The sequence below is a fragment of the Carya illinoinensis genome, chromosome 4 (assembly GCF_018687715.1).
Source record: "Carya illinoinensis cultivar Pawnee chromosome 4, C.illinoinensisPawnee_v1, whole genome shotgun sequence".
Classification (NCBI taxonomy): Eukaryota; Viridiplantae; Streptophyta; class Magnoliopsida; order Fagales; family Juglandaceae; genus Carya; species Carya illinoinensis.
Window position 1 is genome coordinate 23641181 of NC_056755.1, and position 20891 is coordinate 23662071.

Genomic DNA, 20891 nt, shown 5'->3' on the forward strand with positions numbered 1-20891 from the left:
TAGAATTTGCATTCATAGTCCTTTTTCTAGAGAGAACCCTAGACAGAGTCTTCAGGCAGTTTTCCTGGCAATTATTGTTTGATTTGTTAGAAGCCTTCTTAAGTAGATCCTCATGAAACTACCTTCATATACATTTTTCCTCTTTGAGTCTAGTTTCCATTGGTATATGTTTTGTACTTTTTAAAAACATAGAAAGGTCATATCGGGTGATAGTCTGGTTATTATGTGAATCTTTAATTTTTTTTGATAAAGTTTTTGGTAAGATCTTGGTCGTATTGTTTTATGGTTTAGATTTAACATGTTAACATGTAAGTTATATTTATTTTTGTTGCATGTTAAGAGTTTTTACTAGGAGTTTTGCATGATTTTAGGAAGTTGGAAATTGGAGATGTAAAAATAGTTTCTATTTTGAGAAAGTTTTGATTTTTTGTTATGGAAGCATGATCCTATGGTCTCAATCTTCATATATGTTGACCTTAGGACTTTCATCTATATGTTATGAAGTTATTTTTGGAGATTAATGGTTTTGATCTTGGTGAAATGAAGTTTTATACATGCTAAGGTTTGGTTATGACATAAACTTGAAGCTCATGGTTTGCTTTGTGTTTTGAAGTAATTTTTGCCATGTGATCTTAGGTTTAATGCTTAGATCATGTTTAGAATTTGAATATGAGGTATATGATATTATTTCTTGGGGCTTTAATTTATGAGAAATTTGGATCTGGTGGTTTGATCTAAAATCAAAGCATGTGGTACTCAGTTTTGAAGTTAGTATGTAAGTCAATTGTGTTGGTTGATGTTTTGTAATTTTCGTGGTCTTTGACTTGTTTGTTAAAGCATTATATTTCTCATAATTGAATTATAAATATGTTAAGAGCATGTTTATGAACTTTTGGAGTTCTTGGAGTTGATTTAAAAGGGTGTTAGACATAGAACATCAAGAATTGTTCTATTTAGTCAAAACTTAATGTTTCGGCCTGTTTTGATATAAGGAGTTTATGGTTTTTTGGAATGTATATTTTCATTTCTTTGTATGATTTTAGAACCTCAGATATGATTTTTGGATGTTGGTACAATCAGTTTAACACACTACAATGGTGAAAACCGAGAGCTATTTGTTAGAATAGTGCAAACCAAGCCTCCTCTTCAAGATTTTAAACTTAGTGAGTAATCTTCCTCCGTAGATTTTCTTAATGCATGTTGGAAGGTTGTGTTAGTGTTCTAGTAGAAGCTTTCTCTAAAAAAAAGAAGTCGATTTATGGTATCTTTGATGGCCATGGTTTTTGGACGACAAAAAGGCGTTTGGTGTTGTTAGACGAGTTTAAGCTTGACAAAAGGTTGTATTTTTTTTATTTGTTATTTTTATTTTTTTATTTTTTATCATTTCAATGGTGTATATAGATCTTGTATAAGCTTGAAATAATGTTGTTGGTTGGATGAAGTTCTTGTACGAAATTTGAGATATTAGGGTTTATAATGCCATTTAGAATCAATAATATATGTCATGGTTAGTATCTTGATGATTAAATATGGATTTAAGATCGACCTTCTAATGATTGGATTTTTATAGATAACGTGATACTTGAGGACTTAGAATAAGCTTGGAAATGATTTGCTTGGTTTTGATCTATGAAGAAAATAGATGTAAGAATTTTACAAGTTCAAAATTGTCAAAATGCATGTCGGTTTATGTGAAGTCGATATCCTAGGATGCGATCTTGATCATAACCATGTTTAGAAATACTTGATGCTTTAATCTAAGGGTCAAAAGTGCAAAGGAAGCAAGATACCTTAAATAAAGTCTCGATTCTTAAAGTTTGATGATCAAACATGTTTTGGATGGTGATCTCTCTTAGATTTGGTCGTATGTCGAGTGAATCAAAAGGATGAGCACACTTTGGAGTTTTGTCCTAGAGCTAGATTGAGGAAACATATTTTGAGGTCAAAAAGGGGTCTAGGAGGATATTAAATGAAGTTGTTAAGCTTGGATAAATTCGGTATTTGAAGGTGGTGTTGAAGGTTTAGAACATAATGTTCAATGTTTTAGAGTCAAGAGGGGTTAAAATGAAACTTTTCCTATATAAGTTTAGAGTTTTACAAGTTTATGTTCCAATTAAGGATCTCTCCAATGTTAGTGATTACACCCAAAGAATAACGTGGTAGTTGTACTACAAATTTGGAGTGTCGATTCTACAGGAAGATAAATCAAAAGAATAGCAGAAGGAACAAAGAAACTAAAGAAAAATATTAAATAATTAATGGAGAACAAAGATGAATTTTAAATGCAAATTAAAGTGCAGCAAAGTTCCTAACGGAAGAAATAATCAAATTGACGAACAGTAGAGCGTCGGGAATCCCTTGCACAAATCCGATATTTTAATTATTCTTAATTCATTGAATAACTCAATTGGAAACTCAATTCCCAAAATTCCTAATTAGAAGGTATAAATTTATAAACCAAATGTTACCCTTTGAAAAATTATTCACCACTTTTAAAATACGTAAATTATTATCTCTATTGAGAAAATCCAATGACGACAATATACTTAGGGAGCGATATTGTAGCAAAGAACTAAATCAATATAGATAAATAATTGATCTAAACATAATCAAAGAATCAATTTATTCAATAGAAAAAGCATGACTGAATTCATAAATAGAATAAATTCTATGATTACTCGGAAAAGAAAACACCAATAATGAATTGAGAATGATAAAACAAAAGATTTTTAGTAATTGAAAATAAAATACATAAATTAAAAATACCATCTAATATGCAAGTTCATCCCTAATCCTACTTGAGAATTTAGTTACCCATAAAAATAATGGATAAAAAAAAATCTCCAGAGAAAGATAAAGCAAACATATGCCATAGAAGTGATTTTCTCATCTTTTCAAATCTACCTCTATGCCTTTCCTCATATTCTATTTCGTACTAATGATATGCTTACATAGAGTAGGAAAGAAACCCTAATGTCTTCATAATTTTCACACAAAAAAATTGCCTAAATTTTAAGACTCATCTTGGAAGTCACGTAAATGCTTCAAGAGTTCAAATTTGGAAATCATTATTAGAGAAAAATTTATATCCATTTAAGATAGCTTTCTAATGTATTAAGAATCACATCAATCTAATATGTGAGTAAAAGTTATGGTCAAAATGCTACAATATATCCAGACTGTCTCCTAGCAAATTTCGGATTTAGACTTCTTGCAGTTTCTTTTTTGTGATTTTTTTTTCTTTATCAAAATTGCTCTCAAACCCCATGAAATTCCTCCTTTGAATTTGACTAGACTTTGACTTGCTATTTTATAAACTCTGAAATTAAACATAAAAAAAAACTGCTTAGGAGTATCCCAACATAAATAGATACTCAATTCAAGAATACACATTAATTCCTATGATTTCTATTCACATTTTATCATTTTAATCAAACAATAGTGTGACGCCCCCAAATCCCACGTACGGATACAGGGAAATCGAGACGTCGGGATGATGACAACACGGGTCACCACCCTATTGCCAAATGTCAAGTGTGTGTACATGCAACAAGTGTACAGCATCCTCCTCCTCCTCGATCTCTGCATCAAAATCTATGGTACCAAAAATGGTGCCGCAGGTAAGTAAGATCCAAATGCCACTAAATAAAAATATATTAAACTCAAACAATATGCATGAAAGAATGCAAATGCACATAACCCATAAAACCACATTTTTCCACGCACGCCAAAATCCCATTTTGGCCCAAAACGTAATCTTTAAAACCAGTCCTTGCCATTATCCCAAATAATGGCCTAAATCAATAAACCACCATTTTTCCAGAAAATGGCCTGTAAACAAATCCAAAACCCGATCCAATTATTGCATGCACCATGATCTCCCATAGGGATCATCCGCATACTTTGGCTCCTGTGCCACACCCCAGGTAACGACTACGCGTGTGACACCTAAACGAGCGATGTCCAGTTCTCGCGCCCAGCGCATACCTGGACCAAGCCATCCTCTAGTCCTCGCCACTCTAGGGACCACGGAGTCGACACGACAGCGTTACCGTTTCGTGCGATCTAGCTGTCTCCCAACGACAACCCAGGGGATGTCACTCAGTATTATCCACTCCCGAGTGACCAGAGGAGCTCCACCGAGATAATACCCCATCTCGGATTGGGGTCGTGATACACACGCACATGAAAATCCATTTACACGAAAAAGCCAGTTTTTCTCAATTTAATAAAAGCACATGAATGCGTCATGCAATGCATGTCTCAAGATACAAATCAACCAATCAATCACAAAACAACAAGACCAAGCAACTCCATCCTCAATCCATTCGACCCTCGAACTCCTCGGACTCAGTCTGGAATCAACCAACTAGTCAAATAATTTATTGTAGGAGCAAAAATATATTTAAATCTAAAATAGAGTTTGGAAAATACTTACAGCGCTTTAAGGTATTTATTGAAAGCTCACGACGTTGCAAGCGGCGGAGAAAAAGTAACGTAACAGTGTATTTTACACTGTGGCCGTGGGTTGTAAATTACCCACTTTCGAACGGGGACAAACCAAAACATGAAATTGATAGGAAATGACCTAGAGATGTTTATGAAGCTAATGAAAGTGAGTTTTGGCCGTAGGTGGCAGTGGAAGCGAAGAAAGGGGCAGATCAGAGTTGAGCTCGTGGGAGCTACCCCGGCAATGGATCGGGGTTGGAAATGGGTGGGTTAGGATGGCAAGAGGTAGGGGATGAAGTGGTGAAGAGGTGGTGGCCGGAGGTGGAGCGACGGCACCGAAAATGGCCCAAAGCTGTGCGGCTTAGATGGGCTGTAGGGGTTAACGGCGGCTCAGATGGGGCTGGTTTTTGGTGGGGGTGTTCACTAGCTGGAGGGGAGTCGACCGGTGGGGACTGTGTCAGCCACGTTGGCCGGCGGCGGTGGGTCTGGGTGGAGAGGCTGGATGGTGACGGGAGAGAAAGAGAGAGCTCGTGCGCGCATGGGGAGGGAAGGAAAAAGAAGAAGAATAAAAGAAAGAAAGAAGAAAAGAAGAAAAGAAAAAAGAAAAAAGGAAAAAGGGAAAAAGAAAATGAGAAAAGAAAAGATGGAGAAAAGAAAATGAGGTCCAATCCTCACCTCCGGAATCCAAAAACTGATCTAACGAAAACGATTTTAAAAAACATAAAACGACTAAAATAAATTAAACATCACATCAAACTATAATAAAACCAATTAAAATACATTAATTTAAAATAAAAGAACTAATATATTAATTAAATTAAAAAAACTCCTTCAGTGAAAATACACGTAAAAACAGGGTATCACAAATAGGATATTTAGAGTATACTTTCGCGCACTCATTAATTAGTACACTTCTATTTCAGCCCATAAAGATTTACTCTATGTAAGCAAGGAAAAGTTTGTAAGTAGACCCTCAACCTACCTCAGTTAATATTTGTATATGATTGTGTAAACTTGATGGATACCAAGGTGGACTAAGTCTTAAAAACATTTTGCAAGTTCCAGATAGGATAATTACAAGGTCAAGAGCTAAGAAGATTAAAGAAGCTATGCAAGGATTGGTGCAATCCATTTGGGACGAGTCTACCAAGAGCTTGACATTCAAGGTGGGCTTGAAAGAAGGAGATTTAGTTTTGATCCATTTGATACAAGTTATGGAAGATGGCAACATGACTTAGGATTTATTATTTGGGCTTATTTTTATGTTTATTATTTTGAGACTCTAGATTTGTTGAATATTTGGGCTTGAGTATCTTTGGCCCACGTATGTCTTATGTTTTATTAACTAGGATTTTAAGGGAAACTTTTAATGTATACACTTAGAGGGGGTGCCGGCCATGTAGGGGATTTTGGGGTGAATTTCAGTCTAGGGTTTTATTAGAGGTGGGGAACCCATCCTAGGGTATTTTGGGGGAAAGGTTCTTAAATTTCAGTTTAGGGTTTTATTATGTTTTGGGAAGGGTATTTAAAGCATGTAGCTGCCCACTCCAGAGGGTTAGACATTTGATGATTATTTCATTGTAAGTTGAGTTTATCTCATCTTGTTCTTGAATGAACTTTTAAACTTATCAAAGGTAAATTACAACATTTGTGATGTTCCTCCTTGTGATCTAGGTTCTTGAAACAGGTTTTTCAATGAGTCTAGATTCTCTCTAATCTAAGTTCTTGGAACGAGTTACTCGATAGGTCTAGGTTTTCTATTGGCTTGATTTTGGCTTTCTTGGGTGAGTTTTCAAATTGGTTATGGGTTTAAAGGATTTCATTCCCACGGGTTCATATCAAAACTTTTCATCTTGGTTACTATTGTATATACTTGTCATTCCATGCTTAAATATATATATATATATATGATGTTTCGGTTTGTATAATGATGATTTGCCATGAATAAGTGTATAAAGCATTTCGGTTTTATATGATGTCTTGCTATGATGTTTCGGTTTTATACCATGTGAAAAGATGATTTTTACATGCTTTGTGAACCTTGTAACATGTATATGTGAATATGCTCGGATTAATCATTGTTGTTCCATTCATGATATGTTTTGAGTAGTTTCCTACGTAATATGTTATGCATATGAAAGTTCTAATGTTATCAAGTCATGTACCGAAATGTGCTATGCTAGTTCTCATGCATACACGGTGTCTCACATGTCACATGTTCTATGAAAATGTTATCTTAAGTCCCATGTCACATGCATTTGGGTAAATGATGTTTTCAAAAGAGAAGTCAGTACATGTTTTTATCACAATCCGAAATGTTAGGATGGAGGAATGTCCCAGTGGAACTTCCTGTCTATTTTGGAGTGTTTTAAGTCAAGTGGAGACCCTTGAGTCGATGAAGTATAGTCGATGGGCCTCGAATGGTTCCTATGGAAGGATACCGGAGTGAGGTTGTGATTGAGCTGAATTATTGCATTTTTAATGCTTTTGGAATCAATATATATTAATTCTTTCATTACTTTATCATTGGTTTTATATGGAAAAATGAATAAATCAAAGTTATGATTTAATTGATTAAAAGCATGAATTTCTGCTCTAATTTTATCAACTGTTGATTAATATGGATTATGGTACATATCGCTCGAGCGGCGGCTTCTGGCCGCTCGAGCGAAGTCAGGCAGATTCAAATGCTTAACTTCCGCTTGACAGTGGGCTTGAGCGAGTTGCGGGAAAAGAGATCGCTCGAGCGGAGGCATTTGGCCTCTCAAGCGAATTCAGGCAGAGTCGAACGCTCGATGTTCGCTCGACAGGCCACTCGAGCGAACTTAGGCAGAGTTGAACGCTCGATGTTCGCTCGACAGGCCGCTCGAGCGAATATCGCATTTTTACAGATCAGGGTTTATTCCGTCGTTAGAGTGTATATATGTTTTTTTTACATCTTAGGACGGACTTTTGGTTGGAAAACTCAATTTTGAGTAGAGAAACACTTAGAATTCATTTTTCCTTTGATTTTCGTTCAGATTCGGAGAGGAGGATTCATACAATCGATCATTGACGCAGCTACACAATTTTCACTGGATCATTCACTCACACTGCAGCAGATTGAAGAACTCCTTAAGGGGTCCAATTGCCACTGCAGCTCAGCCTCCTCCACCGCTTCGAATCTTCATCTCCATTCAACTGGCTTGATCTTTTCAATTCCCTACTTGCTATTTCATTTCAGTTTTGAGTTTCTGAATTATTTTGGAGAATTTTGATTTAGACGTTTGAGTAATTTATTTGTTATTCATTTAATTCATATTATTTATTTTTATCGTTTCGTTAAGCTTTCATTTTAATAGTGATTACAATTACGGTGGTTTAATTTGAGAATTTGTGATTTGAATACAATGATAAACCCTAGAACATTGATTTTGGGGCTTTTCAATTTTCAGTGCATGTTTTGTCAATTACTTCCTAATTTAGTTTAATTCTTAATTTAGTTTTATTAATTTCTGAGTTTAATCTATTAGTCCTTTACATTCCAATCCGACAATCAAAATCTAAAAACATGAATCTAGTCCATGACTAGTACCCTTTTCCATCCATTGCACATACCATCATTTTATTCTCTCTTTATGATGTTTTTCACCCTTTTCAACGAGTTTAATTTTTAAGTAAATTTTCCTGAGGAGACGATCTAGGAATTTATTCCTAATTATTACACGACATCCTCCTGCACTTGAGATAGCTTTAGTGCTACTCATTTTTGAGTGAGTCAGGTTGCACCTAAAGCTAGTTGGTGCTATATGGTGAAGGTGAAATTAGTGAACTACTATAAAGAATATGTTTATGTTTATGATGTAGTCACCTCGATCAAGTGGATCGTTGGTTGATGAGGTAACTAGCGGGAAACACATAGTACTTAGGGGAGCCGTGCTGTATCCAAACATGTGAATTATATGATATGAATAATGCATTTGAGCTCTATGATATCATATGATTTGATATGACATGCCAATGATAAGATATGATAGGATATGACACTATATGACATGGTATGACATGCCATGATATGACATGATATGATATGACATGGTACGACATGCCATGATATGACATGATATGATACGATACATATCATGATATGACAAGATACTACATGATGTGATATGACAAGAACAAGAACCCAAGCTCAAATGAAATAACATGTGTTAAGAGTTTAAAAGATGAAAAGTTGTTTTATGGAAATGTCAAGTTGCATAAGTCAAGTTTTATGTCAATTACATGTCCATGCATTCATCTCGTGATTTACCATTTGTATGCTTATTTTAACTGCTGTATATTGTATGTTTATTTGTTAAAATTTTTCAAAATCTCATTGTGGTAGTTTCCACAACCATTCCCCATTCGGAACGGTAGAAGTTGTGACATGATATGAAATACCGATTTAGGATGATGATGAAGGCTGATGATGTGCTCAACTTGAAGAAAGAACGGATTTAGTCATGACCTACTTGGAGACAGAGGATATTAGAAAGATGCATTAACTGCATTTGTTACCTGTAATTTCCATATCTTGGGCCAAATTTTTGAGCTCCTTATAATACTTGAAGCTTGTCCCTTGGATCTTGATATCAATTCCCATTGAAGATGGTAAGCACTCTTTAGAGAATACTTACCATTTGAAGTTCATCTCCAAGCTAATCTGTCAGGACTATCACATATGCTAATGAGAATTCTTATGATATTGTCAATCTAGTATCTGAAAAGACCTTCTTCAATAAAGCCAGGTTCCATTGTTTAGTGTCAGGGTCAATAAGGTCCTTAACCCTTGCATTATGCTCTAAGCCCCTCATAGGTGATTGAATCTTGAAAGAAGTTAGCCATTTATCATACCAGATTTTAACAGACTCACCATTCCCAATCTTCCATAAGAGGCCTTCAGACATTAATTTTTTGGTAGTTGCCATAATACTCTTCCAAATAAAAGAAGCATTGTTACCAACCCTAGCTTTTAGACTCATTATGTGGAAAGTACTTAGCTTTTAGAACTTTTGAAGCCAGTGAATTGGGTTGCTACAATAGTCTCCATCCCTGATTTGCTAATAATGTTTGATTGAAATTCTCAAAATCTTGAAATCCCAAACCACCAATTTGCTTTCCTTTTCCTAATTACTGCCAACTTAACCAGTGAATTTTATATATGTCATTTGCTTGCACCAGAATTTTTGCATAACTCCATTGATTTCTCTCAAAAACACTTTAGGAATTTTGAAAACCCCATGCTATAAGTTGGAATGGCTTGAATAACTGATTTGATGAGAATTTCCTTCCCTTTTTGAGATAGAAACTTCACTTTCCAGTTGCTTAGCTTGCTATTGCTTTTGTCCATAACTAAATTGAAAGCTTTAGACCTGTTTCTACCCACATAAGAGCGTAAACCTAGATACTTTTCATAAGACTGAGAAGCTCTGGCTCTTGCTGTTGCCAAAATGAGATCCTTCACTTTTGGTCTAGTGTTTTTACTGAAAAATATTGAAGTCTTCTCCATGTTTAGCCTTTGACTTGAAGCATATTCATAGGACTGAAGAAGATAAACAAGTCTACTCCTTTCAAGAGGGTTAGCTTTATAGAAGAGTAGACTATCATTTACAAAAAATAGGTGGTTAATGTGAAAAGAACCCTTGCAACTGGAATTCCTGAAATGATTCTTTTTTCCTCAGCATTTTTCAAAATGGAACTAAGTACTTCAAAACATAGAATAAAGAGATAAGGGGACAGAGGATCCCCTTGTCTAATTCCTCTTGAGGGTTTAAAACTGTTCTGAGGAACCCCATTCATTAGAATGGAATAAGTCAAAATAATGTCAGTCATCCACCTCCTAGAGAATCCCATCTTCTCCTATCATAACTTTTGCTCATATCTAACTTAAGAGCCATAAATCCTTCTTTTCTCCTAATCATTCAAGTTTGCATAGAATGTAAAGCTTCAAAGGCAACAATAACATTTTCTAAAATAAGTATACCTTGAATGAAAGCACTTTGAGTTGGAGATATCAAATTTGGAAGAATGTGCTTTAGTCTATTGGCCAAAACCTTAGCAACAATTTTATAGAAAATATTGCAAAGGATTATTAGTCTATATTATGAAACAAGCGCTTAGCCTTCTTTGGGATTAGAGTTATAAAAGCTTCATTAACATCAGCCATGTGACGCCCCCAAATCCTACGTACCGACACTGGAAAATCGAGACGTTCGGATGATGACAACACAAGTCACCACCCTATCGCTAAGTGCCAAGTGTGTGTACATGCAATAAGTGTGCAAAAGAAAACACGCAGCGGATAAACAAAGTCATATAACTAAGTACCAGAATTTTTCTTTGTTTAATACAAACCCATTCAAAACATATATAATAAAATATTACAAGCTACAAATATAGTTTTAAATCCAACAAGGCATAAACTCCAACTCAATACTCTGGCGGAGTCGCCTCCTCGGGCTCAGCCTCCTCTTCCTCATCGATCTCTGCATCAAAAACTACAGTACCAAAAATGGTGCCGCAGGTAAGTAAAATCCAAACGCTACTAGATAAAAATATAATAAACTCAAACAATATGCATGAAGGAATGCCAATGCACATAACCCATAAAACCATATTTTTCCACGCACGCCAAAAATCCCATTTGGCCCCAAAACGTATTACTTTCCAACTCACGCCAAAAGTCTCATTTGGCCCAAATCCAACTCATATCAATAACCAATTAATTCGAATGCACCACGACCTCCCCAAGGGGTCATTCACACACCCTGGCTCCTGTGCCACACCACAGGTAACGACCACGCGTGTGACACCTAAATGAGCGATGTCCAGTTCTGCGCCCCGCGTGTACGTAGCCAAGCATCCTTTAGCCCTTGCCAGCGAAGGGCCACGGAGTCGGTACGAGAGCGTTACCATCCTGCTCGCTTCCGTTGTCGCCCAGCGACAACTCAAGGGACGTCACTCAGTATATTACGCTCCTGAGTGACCAGAGGAGCTCCACCGAGATAATACCCCATCCTAGTTTGGGGTCGTGATACACACGCACCCGAAAATCCATTTACACAAATAAAATAGGATTTTCTCAATTTAAATAAAATGCACATGTATGCTCCATGTAATGTACGCCTCAAGGCACAAATAACCAACCAATCACAAATCAACAAAACCAATCAACTCTGTCCTCAATCCATCCGACCCCCGAACTCCTCGGACTTAGTCCGAAATCAACCAACCAATCCAAAAAATAATTATTGTAAGAGAAAAATATATTTAAATCTAAAAGTAGAGTTTAGAAAATACTTACAGTACTATAAGGTATTTTTCGAAAGCTCACGACATTAAAAACGGTAGAGAAAAAACAACGTAACAGTGTATTTTATACTGTGGCCGTGGGTTGTAAATTACCCACTTTCGAACGGGGACAAACCAAGACATGAAATTGATAGAGAATGGCCTAGGGATGTTTATGAAACTAATGGAAGTAAGAGTTGGCCGTGGGTGGTGGCGCACGGAGGCGGATCGGACACTTGAAGCTAATTTTGGCTTTGGAGAGTGAGGGAGAGTGAGGGCTATACACAACTCCGTTGGCCATGAAATTTCTTGGGGAAGGTTATGGTGATGAGAGGAACAAGATGGTGGTGGTGAAACACCATGGGTGGCCGTGTACGGTGGTGCAACCGAAACTCTAGCTATGGAGACCCATTGGAGAAAAAGAGGGAGTTAGGGGAAAAGAAAGACATGAGGAGGAAGCCCTTGATGTGGTGAATCCATTGGTGGTACTTGGTGGCTGATTTGGCCATGTATGGTGGCTCAAAGAGGAGAAAAAGGCTTGAAGACCAATTTGTTTGGAGGAGAAAAGAGAGAGATTGGGTGGCCGGCGTAGCATACCACTGGTGCAGTAGAGCTCGCCGGTAAGGGAGGGACATGCCGGAGGTGGAGGTGGGTCACGGCGGCTGGAGGTGGCGCTGGCTAGGTGGGCTAAAGGAACGAACGGAGGGAGAGGGAGAGAGGTCGCGCGCGGGAAGGGAAGAAAGAAGCAGGAAAAGAAGAAAAAACAAAAGAAGGAAAAGAAAAAGAAAAGGAAAAGAGAAAAAGAAAAAAAAAAAGAGAAAAGAAAAAGAAAATATGAGGGAAAAGAAATGAGGTCCAATCCTTACCTCTGGAATCCAAAAACTGATCCAACGAAAACAAATTAAAAACCATAAAACGACTAAAATAAATTAAACACCACATCAATTAAAATAAAACCAATTGAAATACAATAATTTAAAATAAAAAAATTAATATTTTAATTAAATTAAAATGCTCCTTCAGTGAAAATACACGTAAAAAGGGGATGTCACAAGCCATACCACAATTTGAGTGTAAAATGGCCTTAACTGCTATGACCACATCACTGCCAATAACCTTCCAATGGTTCTGGTAGAATGCTGCTAGAATCCGTCTGGCCTTAGTGATCCCAAAGAATTCATCTCCATTATAGCTGCTGTGATTTCCTCAGTAGAATAATCCTTAGTCATATGCCTGTTCATGTCTTCAGTGACTGATCTCTCAAGAAAATCAAGACTATCTGAGATCCCAGTAGGCTGAGAAGTGGTGAACAAATCTCAATAAAACTGCTAAAACTATCTACTGATATCTTCATGACTTTTAGCCCTTGACTCATTATTGGAAATGACTTAATGGATTGTATTAGATTGCTTCCATTGATACGCACGTGAGTGAAAATATCTAGTACTTTTGTCTCCATCTCTCAACTACTTCATTTTTGCTCTTTGTCTCTATTTTAGGTCTTCATCTTCTAGATAACCATCCACTTCCTTTTGCAGTCCTCTTATTGTTTCATTGAAGCTACCTTGATTAACACTCTGCATCTCCTTGATCATCTCTCTCTTCTGATTCATTATCTTCCTTCTATTACCAAGTGTAGCTTTGCTCCACCTTATCAAATGTTCTTTACAACTAATTAAGCCTTCGTTAAAAAATTCTAGTCTATTATTATAAGAAACTGTTGATCTCCAGGCTACTTTAATTATATTTGAGCAGTCCTCTTGTCTTGACCAATTAGCTTCATATCTGAATATTCTTCTTTCTCTATTAGCAACATTCTCATCATTGAAGCAAGAAATAAATAGAGGACTATGGTCAAAGTTTAGAACAGGCAGAACATGAACATTCAAATTCTTCCACAACAGATTCCATTCACTATTCCCAACAACCCTATCCAATATTTCTTTAATAAAATCCCTCCCCTCTCTATTATCACACCAAGTAAATCTTGAGCCTCTTAAACCCAAGTCACTTAGTGCACAGTCCTCCAAGACTTCTCAAAATAATTCCATCTGAGAAAAAGGTCTAGCTACAACTCCTACTTTCTCATCTTGATTTAGAATTTCGTTGAAATCCCTTATACAAAGCTATGTCATAGACACTGGAGGTTTGAGGATTCTTATTAAATTCCAGCTTTCAATTCTCTTTGCTACAACTGGGTTCCCATAGAAACCAGTTAATAGCTACTTATGGTTTGAACATAATTTTGTAAAGATTACTGAAATATGGTTCTAGAGTAATTATGAAAATCAGCATTCAATTTAGTTCTCCATAACATAGCAATTCCACCCCCTCTACCTAAACAGTCCTCCACAAAACTGTGTTCAAAACCCAGTTTATTTTGAATGATCTCCATTTTATTTCTCCTACATTTGGTCTCTATAAGGAAAGCCACTTTGGGGCACTTTTCTTTCAAAAATAGTGCTCACGAATTTTCCGAGGATTCCTAAGCCCTCGGCCGTTTCAATTTAAAAGATTCATTGATATTGGCAGGGCTGCTTAGTAGCTACTGCCAGTTCATTTAGCTTAGTCAGTTTAGAGTCAACCTGGTTGTTTTGTTTCTTAATTCCCTTTTCCCCACCGTCTCCATACTTCTTTTCTTTGAACCACTATTGATCGACATGGGCATTGATAAAATCATATTGTCATTTTCATTATTCACATTACTACTTCTAGCCCTCCTTTCCCGGTTGGAAGAATCTTCTGTTTATTATTAACTGATTTTGAGCTTAAGGAAAAAGCCTGGGAACAAACTTGAATATTTCTTCCAATAGGTTCATTTAAGAGGCCCTCTTGCACTCGATTGTTACTGTTAGAAATATTACCAAAATCTCTACATAAACTTCTCCACCCTTATCCTGTCGAGATCCTGTCACTAATTCAAAATATTGGCATGTCTGTTTTAGAAGATCAACTCTTTTTCCAGCACCTTTCATTTCGGCTTCAAATGTTTGATCATTATCTTGAATAACCATATCAGAATAATTCTCCTTGTTAGCTAGATATTCCTTTTGAGATAAGGTAGACTTCAATAACCTTTCCTCATTAGGAGACTTTCCAATTCTAGGCTCCATCAAATCCTGACTACCTAAAGTTAAGGGGTTAGTTGGAACTACCCTCGAAACTTCAGCAGCTAAAAAATTCTTTCCATGCTTATCCCTGCTAGCCACCTCCTCCTCTAAGCTTCCCTATAATGTCTTGCCGGAGCTTGCTTCTGGTTTAACACCCTTATGTGATCTATGGTATCTTGTTGTTCTGGGCTAAGGATTCGCACATAACAAAGGACCACATTGACTCTGCAAACTGTCTATATATTTCTTTTGGTTTCCTTGTTTTGAACACTTTTAATCTGCATGCATTATTGCTCCACAATGAAAACAAAAGTTTGGAAGTCTTTCATATTTAAAAGAAATCCAAAATCTTTTATCTCCAATGCTTAAGAATCTTCCTTTTGCGAGAGGCTTCGAAATATCAACTAGAACTTGCACTCTAAGAAACTTTCCCCAACCAGACCCACCATTATTTGTATCCACCATCAATATTTTTCCAATTGTGCCTCCCAAATTCTCACCTATACGCTTGTTCATGCCTGCAAAAGGTATATCATAGACCTGGATCCATGAAGGTTCAAAAGGAGAATGAATATCTTTAGGAGCAATCACACCATCACACTCAGGAAGGCTGATCAAGAACTTGTCAGAAGTCCATGGATGTCCCATTAAAATCTTGTGTTTATGTTCCTCCCCTTTAAATTCAATCAAAAAAGGGTTCCACCTGCTTCTTTGAAACTCATGCATCCCTATGCCTGCCAGAGTTTGTTCATTGTAGATTTGAATGCACCTTTATTCACCTTCATGTTTGATACAATGAATGCCACTAAACATCTTCTACTATTCTCAAATGATAACTCTATGTCCTCCTCAAGAACATCAACCACCTGTTTTTCTTCATCAGTCAATCTCAACCCTTCACACAGTTTAGAAATCCCACTTTCCATTACCACACTCTCTTCAAGCTACTGCCTAAGAGACCAACCTCTACGTTCTCAAGGAACTAGAGAGAAAACCTCACCCTCACCAGAAGAGGACCTCAACTCTTCGAAAAACTCCAATATTGATAATTAATCTGTAAGAATAATACTATATACAGTTATATATTATGCAAGTTTCGTATAATTGCCTTAAAAAAAATGTGATTCATTATTAAAAAATAATTTTTTTTCATATGAAGCACTTGTACACTCTGTAACTATCATTCCTCTATAAATAATATATGATATAAAGATTTTTAAATACCGAGCCGAGTGAGTTGCTGTTACCCAAACTGTCCACTACACTTCGAGCTTTCTATACCTGATCGCCGAATCAACGGCTCCAACCTTCCCAAATCAGCTATTTCTGGTTCCACTTTACTTTCCGATCCAGCTCCTTGCACACTCCTTTCACTTTAATGTCCTCATTGGGTCAGGATCCGAACCCGCACTGGAATTCGCTCAAACGATACCCGAACAGACCCGAAGAAATCCTGACCGCCGGGCTACCGTCCGATCCACTGCTTAAATCGGGCTCCTTTTGACGCCACCGCCTCCGGACGTCAGGGGACTGCTGAGACCCCACCCATGCGTCGATCGTCAGACGGCGCGTCGCCTTCCATGGCCTCCGAGAAGTCTAACGGTGCAGAGACGCCGCTTCCAGAGAACACGGCGTCTCCAGCGGGAGCCCAGCAGCGTCGTGTCTCGGCCGCGCCGCTGCCGGATTGGTTGCCGCCTGGTTGGTTAGTCGAAGATAGAGTTCGGAGCTCGGGTGCCTCAGCTGGAGTGATAGATAGGGTAAATTAAATTTCATCTCTTAAATTACCAGTCTAAAACCTCAGAATTCAATATTTATACTAGAACTGTGTAATGTCCGCTAATGACAGTGGGGCTGCTTAGAAAACTGACCGAGAAAATGAAATATTGAAAGAAATGTTTATTTTAAGCTTTGCTATCCGATAAATGGAAGTTTTTTGGTCACTGAGCCAGATGGTCGTATCAAGCTCGCTTAGAGTTGCTCTTTCCTGCTTCTTTATACGGATTTTAAGTTCTTGAGTTGGAAATGTTTCATGAATTAAGTTTATTGTATCGTATCATTGGTGCTGTATTAGAATATCTGTCTTTCTCACATCAACTAAAAAAGCCTCGAATTCCACCTCTTTTATGGTATATTTTGTACTCTGTCTAACCGATAGCATTTTAGCTCGTTTCTTACGTGTTTGACGCTTGTTGTCTATTGGCCTGCTCGTACTTGCAACTCCTTTAGCTTTTATCAGTTCGGTTATGCTTACTGATTTATCTGTTGGGATCTTTCCTGGTTGACTTATTCAAGTTATAGGTTTATTGAGTTGGATTTATGATTTATGATTTATGCCAAGTGTCTGCTTGTCACGTTCAATTTGGCCTATCAAAGAGCTTCTCCATGTTAAAGAAAGAAAATAAAGAAATATCTTCTCAGTATGCTGTCGAGATGAGCTGGAAAGCTTTGGGGTTTGTTATTCCATTTATATTGATAAGGTCTTTGAAAAGGGACAATGATGATGAAGCTTGCAGATGGATAATCTTCTCGCTTAGAGACTCAGTCATGTTACTGACTAGTTGATTTTTCTTTCTTTCCGTCCATGCTGTATTTGTTCTTTCAATATTTTAAAGAATAATATATTTCTTTTTTCATCCTGGGTAATGTGGTAATGCCTGTATTGTGAAGGGACTTAATTGAAGAAACTAGAAAAACTTTCATGTTCACTCTTACTTGTGTCATGAATTATGAAGCAGGTAGACTATTTTTGTGCTCATTACTGAGAGATTACTTTCTTGAGTAGCTGGTAATAATGAACAAACAAGAAAATTGCGATCTCTTTTTCACTGCTTGCAGTTTACTAGGTTTTCTTTCATTTTGTCTTTTCCCCTGGGGGGTGGAGTGTAGGTCATTTCCTTTTCAATTGCAGAAACTCTTGGTGTCATTTCCGTGATTGGATATGGTTGGAAGTGGAGCTTGATAACTTCTTCCGGTTTTTCTTGCCACAACTACTTCAAATTCTCAAAGCATTTTGGAAGCAGTCTGTTGCTTGAATCTAATACTGATAAATCTGCCCTTTTACTCTCCACCACAAAGGACTTTCATGTGATTAGAGATGATAATTGTTTGTTGAGTTGGTAATAAGCAAAGTTATTGTTTTAATTGCTGTTAGCGATAGGTTGTTCTTAATTGTCACAAATGTAGACCCTTTCTGCCGTCATAATTAATAGATTACTTTCTAGAGTGCCTATTTAGAACTTCAAGTTCCCAATACCTCAAATCTTTTTTTTCACTGCTTCAGCTAAGTAGTCTTTTATTTTTATTTTTTTGTGTGTGGCGTGGGGATAGGATATATCATTGGTTTTCTAGGAAATTGCAGAAACTCTAGGTATGATTTAAATGATCTGATATGCCTTCCATATTACTCCCACTGAAGGTGATATTAGTGACCTTCAGAGGTAAACAAATTTTTGTTGCATGTGTTTAGAAGTGGAACTTGGTTAATGTTTTCCTGTTTTTCTAGGCACAGCTACTTTCATTAAAATGTTACAAGTATTTTGGAGACGGTAAGTTACTTGAATCTATCTAATGCTGACACAACTGTCCTTTACTCTCCACTCCTAAGGGCTTTCATGTGGTTAGTGATAATTAGAACTAATACCACCCTTTGTGGGCTTGTAGCTGCCCTCTCTGCACCCGAGTCCCACCTGGTGGGGTGGCTCTATAGCCCTTCCACCCCTGGCCCGCCCGCCCATCCCCTTTGACCTGGTGGACTGCTTTTTCACCAATTAGTCCATAAGTCTTCCAAAAAGCATCAAAGCTCAAAATGTAAATAAAAAATTAAAATCACATATTCACTCGAACAGAGACCAAGTGTGGGTATCTAGTCATGAGATACCCATGGCTATCAGTCTCTTTTTGAGCATGGGGCTGTGGATCTACTTGCTCATGAGAGCAATGTGAAGAAGAAAAGGAGAGAAGGAGAAGGAAATAAGAACATTAAGAAGAAGAAGAAGAAGAAGAAGAAGAAGAGGAGAGTAGAGCGGTACAAGTGGTGTTTAGTTTAGGGTTTCTTGATGATATGACATATCATAGGGCGGGCGGAAATATACTAGGTTGGATAAAATCAACATGCAACCCGCCTGCCCTATAATATTATTTAACAAAATTCGCATGGCCTATTTCTGCCCATTTTCCTTGCGGGCTGGGCAGATATACAGGTGGGCTGAGTAATTGGTGCCTGTTACCCCCGCCCCCCCAAACGATGATAAATTTTTTTTGTGCTGGAAAGAGAAAAGATTCCAATATCCCTTTGTTTCTGGTAAGCAAACTCTAGACTCTCATATGGATTTTAAATGCTTTTGGTATAGTTTTTGAGGTCTCTCTTCTAGGAAGCTGAAGTGTGTTTCTTTGTTGTAACGAGAGAGTTTGGGCGTCAGATATAATATAGTTATACTGTCATTATTTTCTTCTGTAACATGAAAAAGAAAAGGTTGAATCTGAAGTGAGTTTCTTTTGTTTTTCACATCTAGAATGAATTGTTTGCTGCGAGTGTAGGGTCTACTCCTAGTTTTTATAAATCAACATTTCACAGTTCTGGTTGCTTTGATGAATCCAAGCACTCTAATTTTTCTATCCTATAAATTGGCTATCGAATTCTATAGGCATCTAAATAGGCCAAAATTAACTGTGTTTCGTGCAGTATTTTTTTGAGCCAGTTTCTGGCCGTCGATTTCGGTCAAAAAATGAGGTTCTATACTTTCTAGAAACTGGAACCAAACGGAAAAAAGGAAAATTAGTGGAGAACTCTGATGCTGATACCATGGTGAGTCAAAAGCAAACTGTTATTTGATAATTTTGATTGAAGATGTTGGAAATTATTCCGTTTCACTCTTGTAGTGTCCTCTTCTCACTGACATGCATTTTTAAATTCTTTTTCCATCTATCGAGGGCTCTGAAGGCCAGAAAGAAAAGAAGTCTGCCACGAAGGCAAAGAGTTCTGCATTAAAATTTGATTATTTGAATGTGCCTGAGAAGGTCCAATGGGTTCTCACAGATTCCTCCCAGGGATCCTGGGCTCCTTACATTGGTGAGGAAAAGTTACCTGAATCTACCATGCAAGAATGGGCTGCCGCATTCACGGCTGCCACCTTCAAACACTACAGTAAGAGAAAGGTTTGAAGGTAGCAAAAGTCCCTGCTGTTGTTTCATTAAGAGTGTGATCCTCCACTGACCAATACAGGTCCGTTTTTGCTTTTCTTAGTTTTAGCTCCTCTAGGTCTTTGTTAATTTTTAGAGAATTTTGATTTTAAGTCTTTCAATTAATTGCCATTTGGCATTTATTGCTCTATATGGTTGATTGTTCGTACTTCTGATATTTGCCTGTTTTTTATTGTATTTTATTTTGTAAGTACTTTTGATATTTGGTTCTTATCCGGTTTTCTTTGTCCCTTTCGTAACTATGTAAAATTGGGATGAATTCCTGTTCAGCTCAGTTACATTAACGTTGTAGGAACTCAAGATGAAATGGTTGGTACATTGGTCATATGAATATGATACATAATATGTAATCAGAATTGTCTCATGCTCGCATGTGGCGGAGACCTGGAGTTAGTTGTGTTTGATCATGCTTTGTATAGGTTGTTGATCTTTACAGTTTGTTTTGAAGTTTATGAATTTTGCATCTGTGCATTTGTTGTTTATATTTTGTTGATCTGCAGCCGATAGGTTCCACAGATCAACAAAATTCAGAGCGCCACTTTTCTCCGTCCATCCTAATTAAAAGATTTGAACAATTATAGGTAATGGCCATCATTAAGCCAAGGTGGCAGCAGGGTGAGAGCTGAATTTGAGCAAAACAAAGGGCAATATGATTTAGAGCAAGATGTACGGATACATTTGCATGCATGAATGCGTCCTTAATAACAATCTTAATATACTCTTAAAAAAAAAGAGCACAAATGACAGTCTTTTAATATTTCTCTTAGACAAAGGTAGCACACGGTATATATGTTGGGATTTCTGTTCAAAGGTAGCAAC

The 20891-nt window shown here is 37.1% G+C and overlaps 1 protein-coding gene across 1 annotated transcript; it reads left to right on the top strand.

The window, feature by feature from the left end:
* Positions 1-16092: 16092 nt before the first annotated feature.
* On the top strand, positions 16093-20537 carry LOC122308029 (methyl-CpG-binding domain-containing protein 5-like). Its single transcript, XM_043121187.1, has 3 exons — positions 16093-16630; positions 19555-19677; positions 19803-20537. Exons 1-3 carry the CDS (start codon positions 16421-16423, stop codon positions 20031-20033), a joined length of 564 nt encoding a protein of 187 aa, XP_042977121.1. The 5' UTR covers positions 16093-16420; the 3' UTR covers positions 20034-20537.
* The last annotated feature ends 354 nt before the right edge of the window (positions 20538-20891 follow it).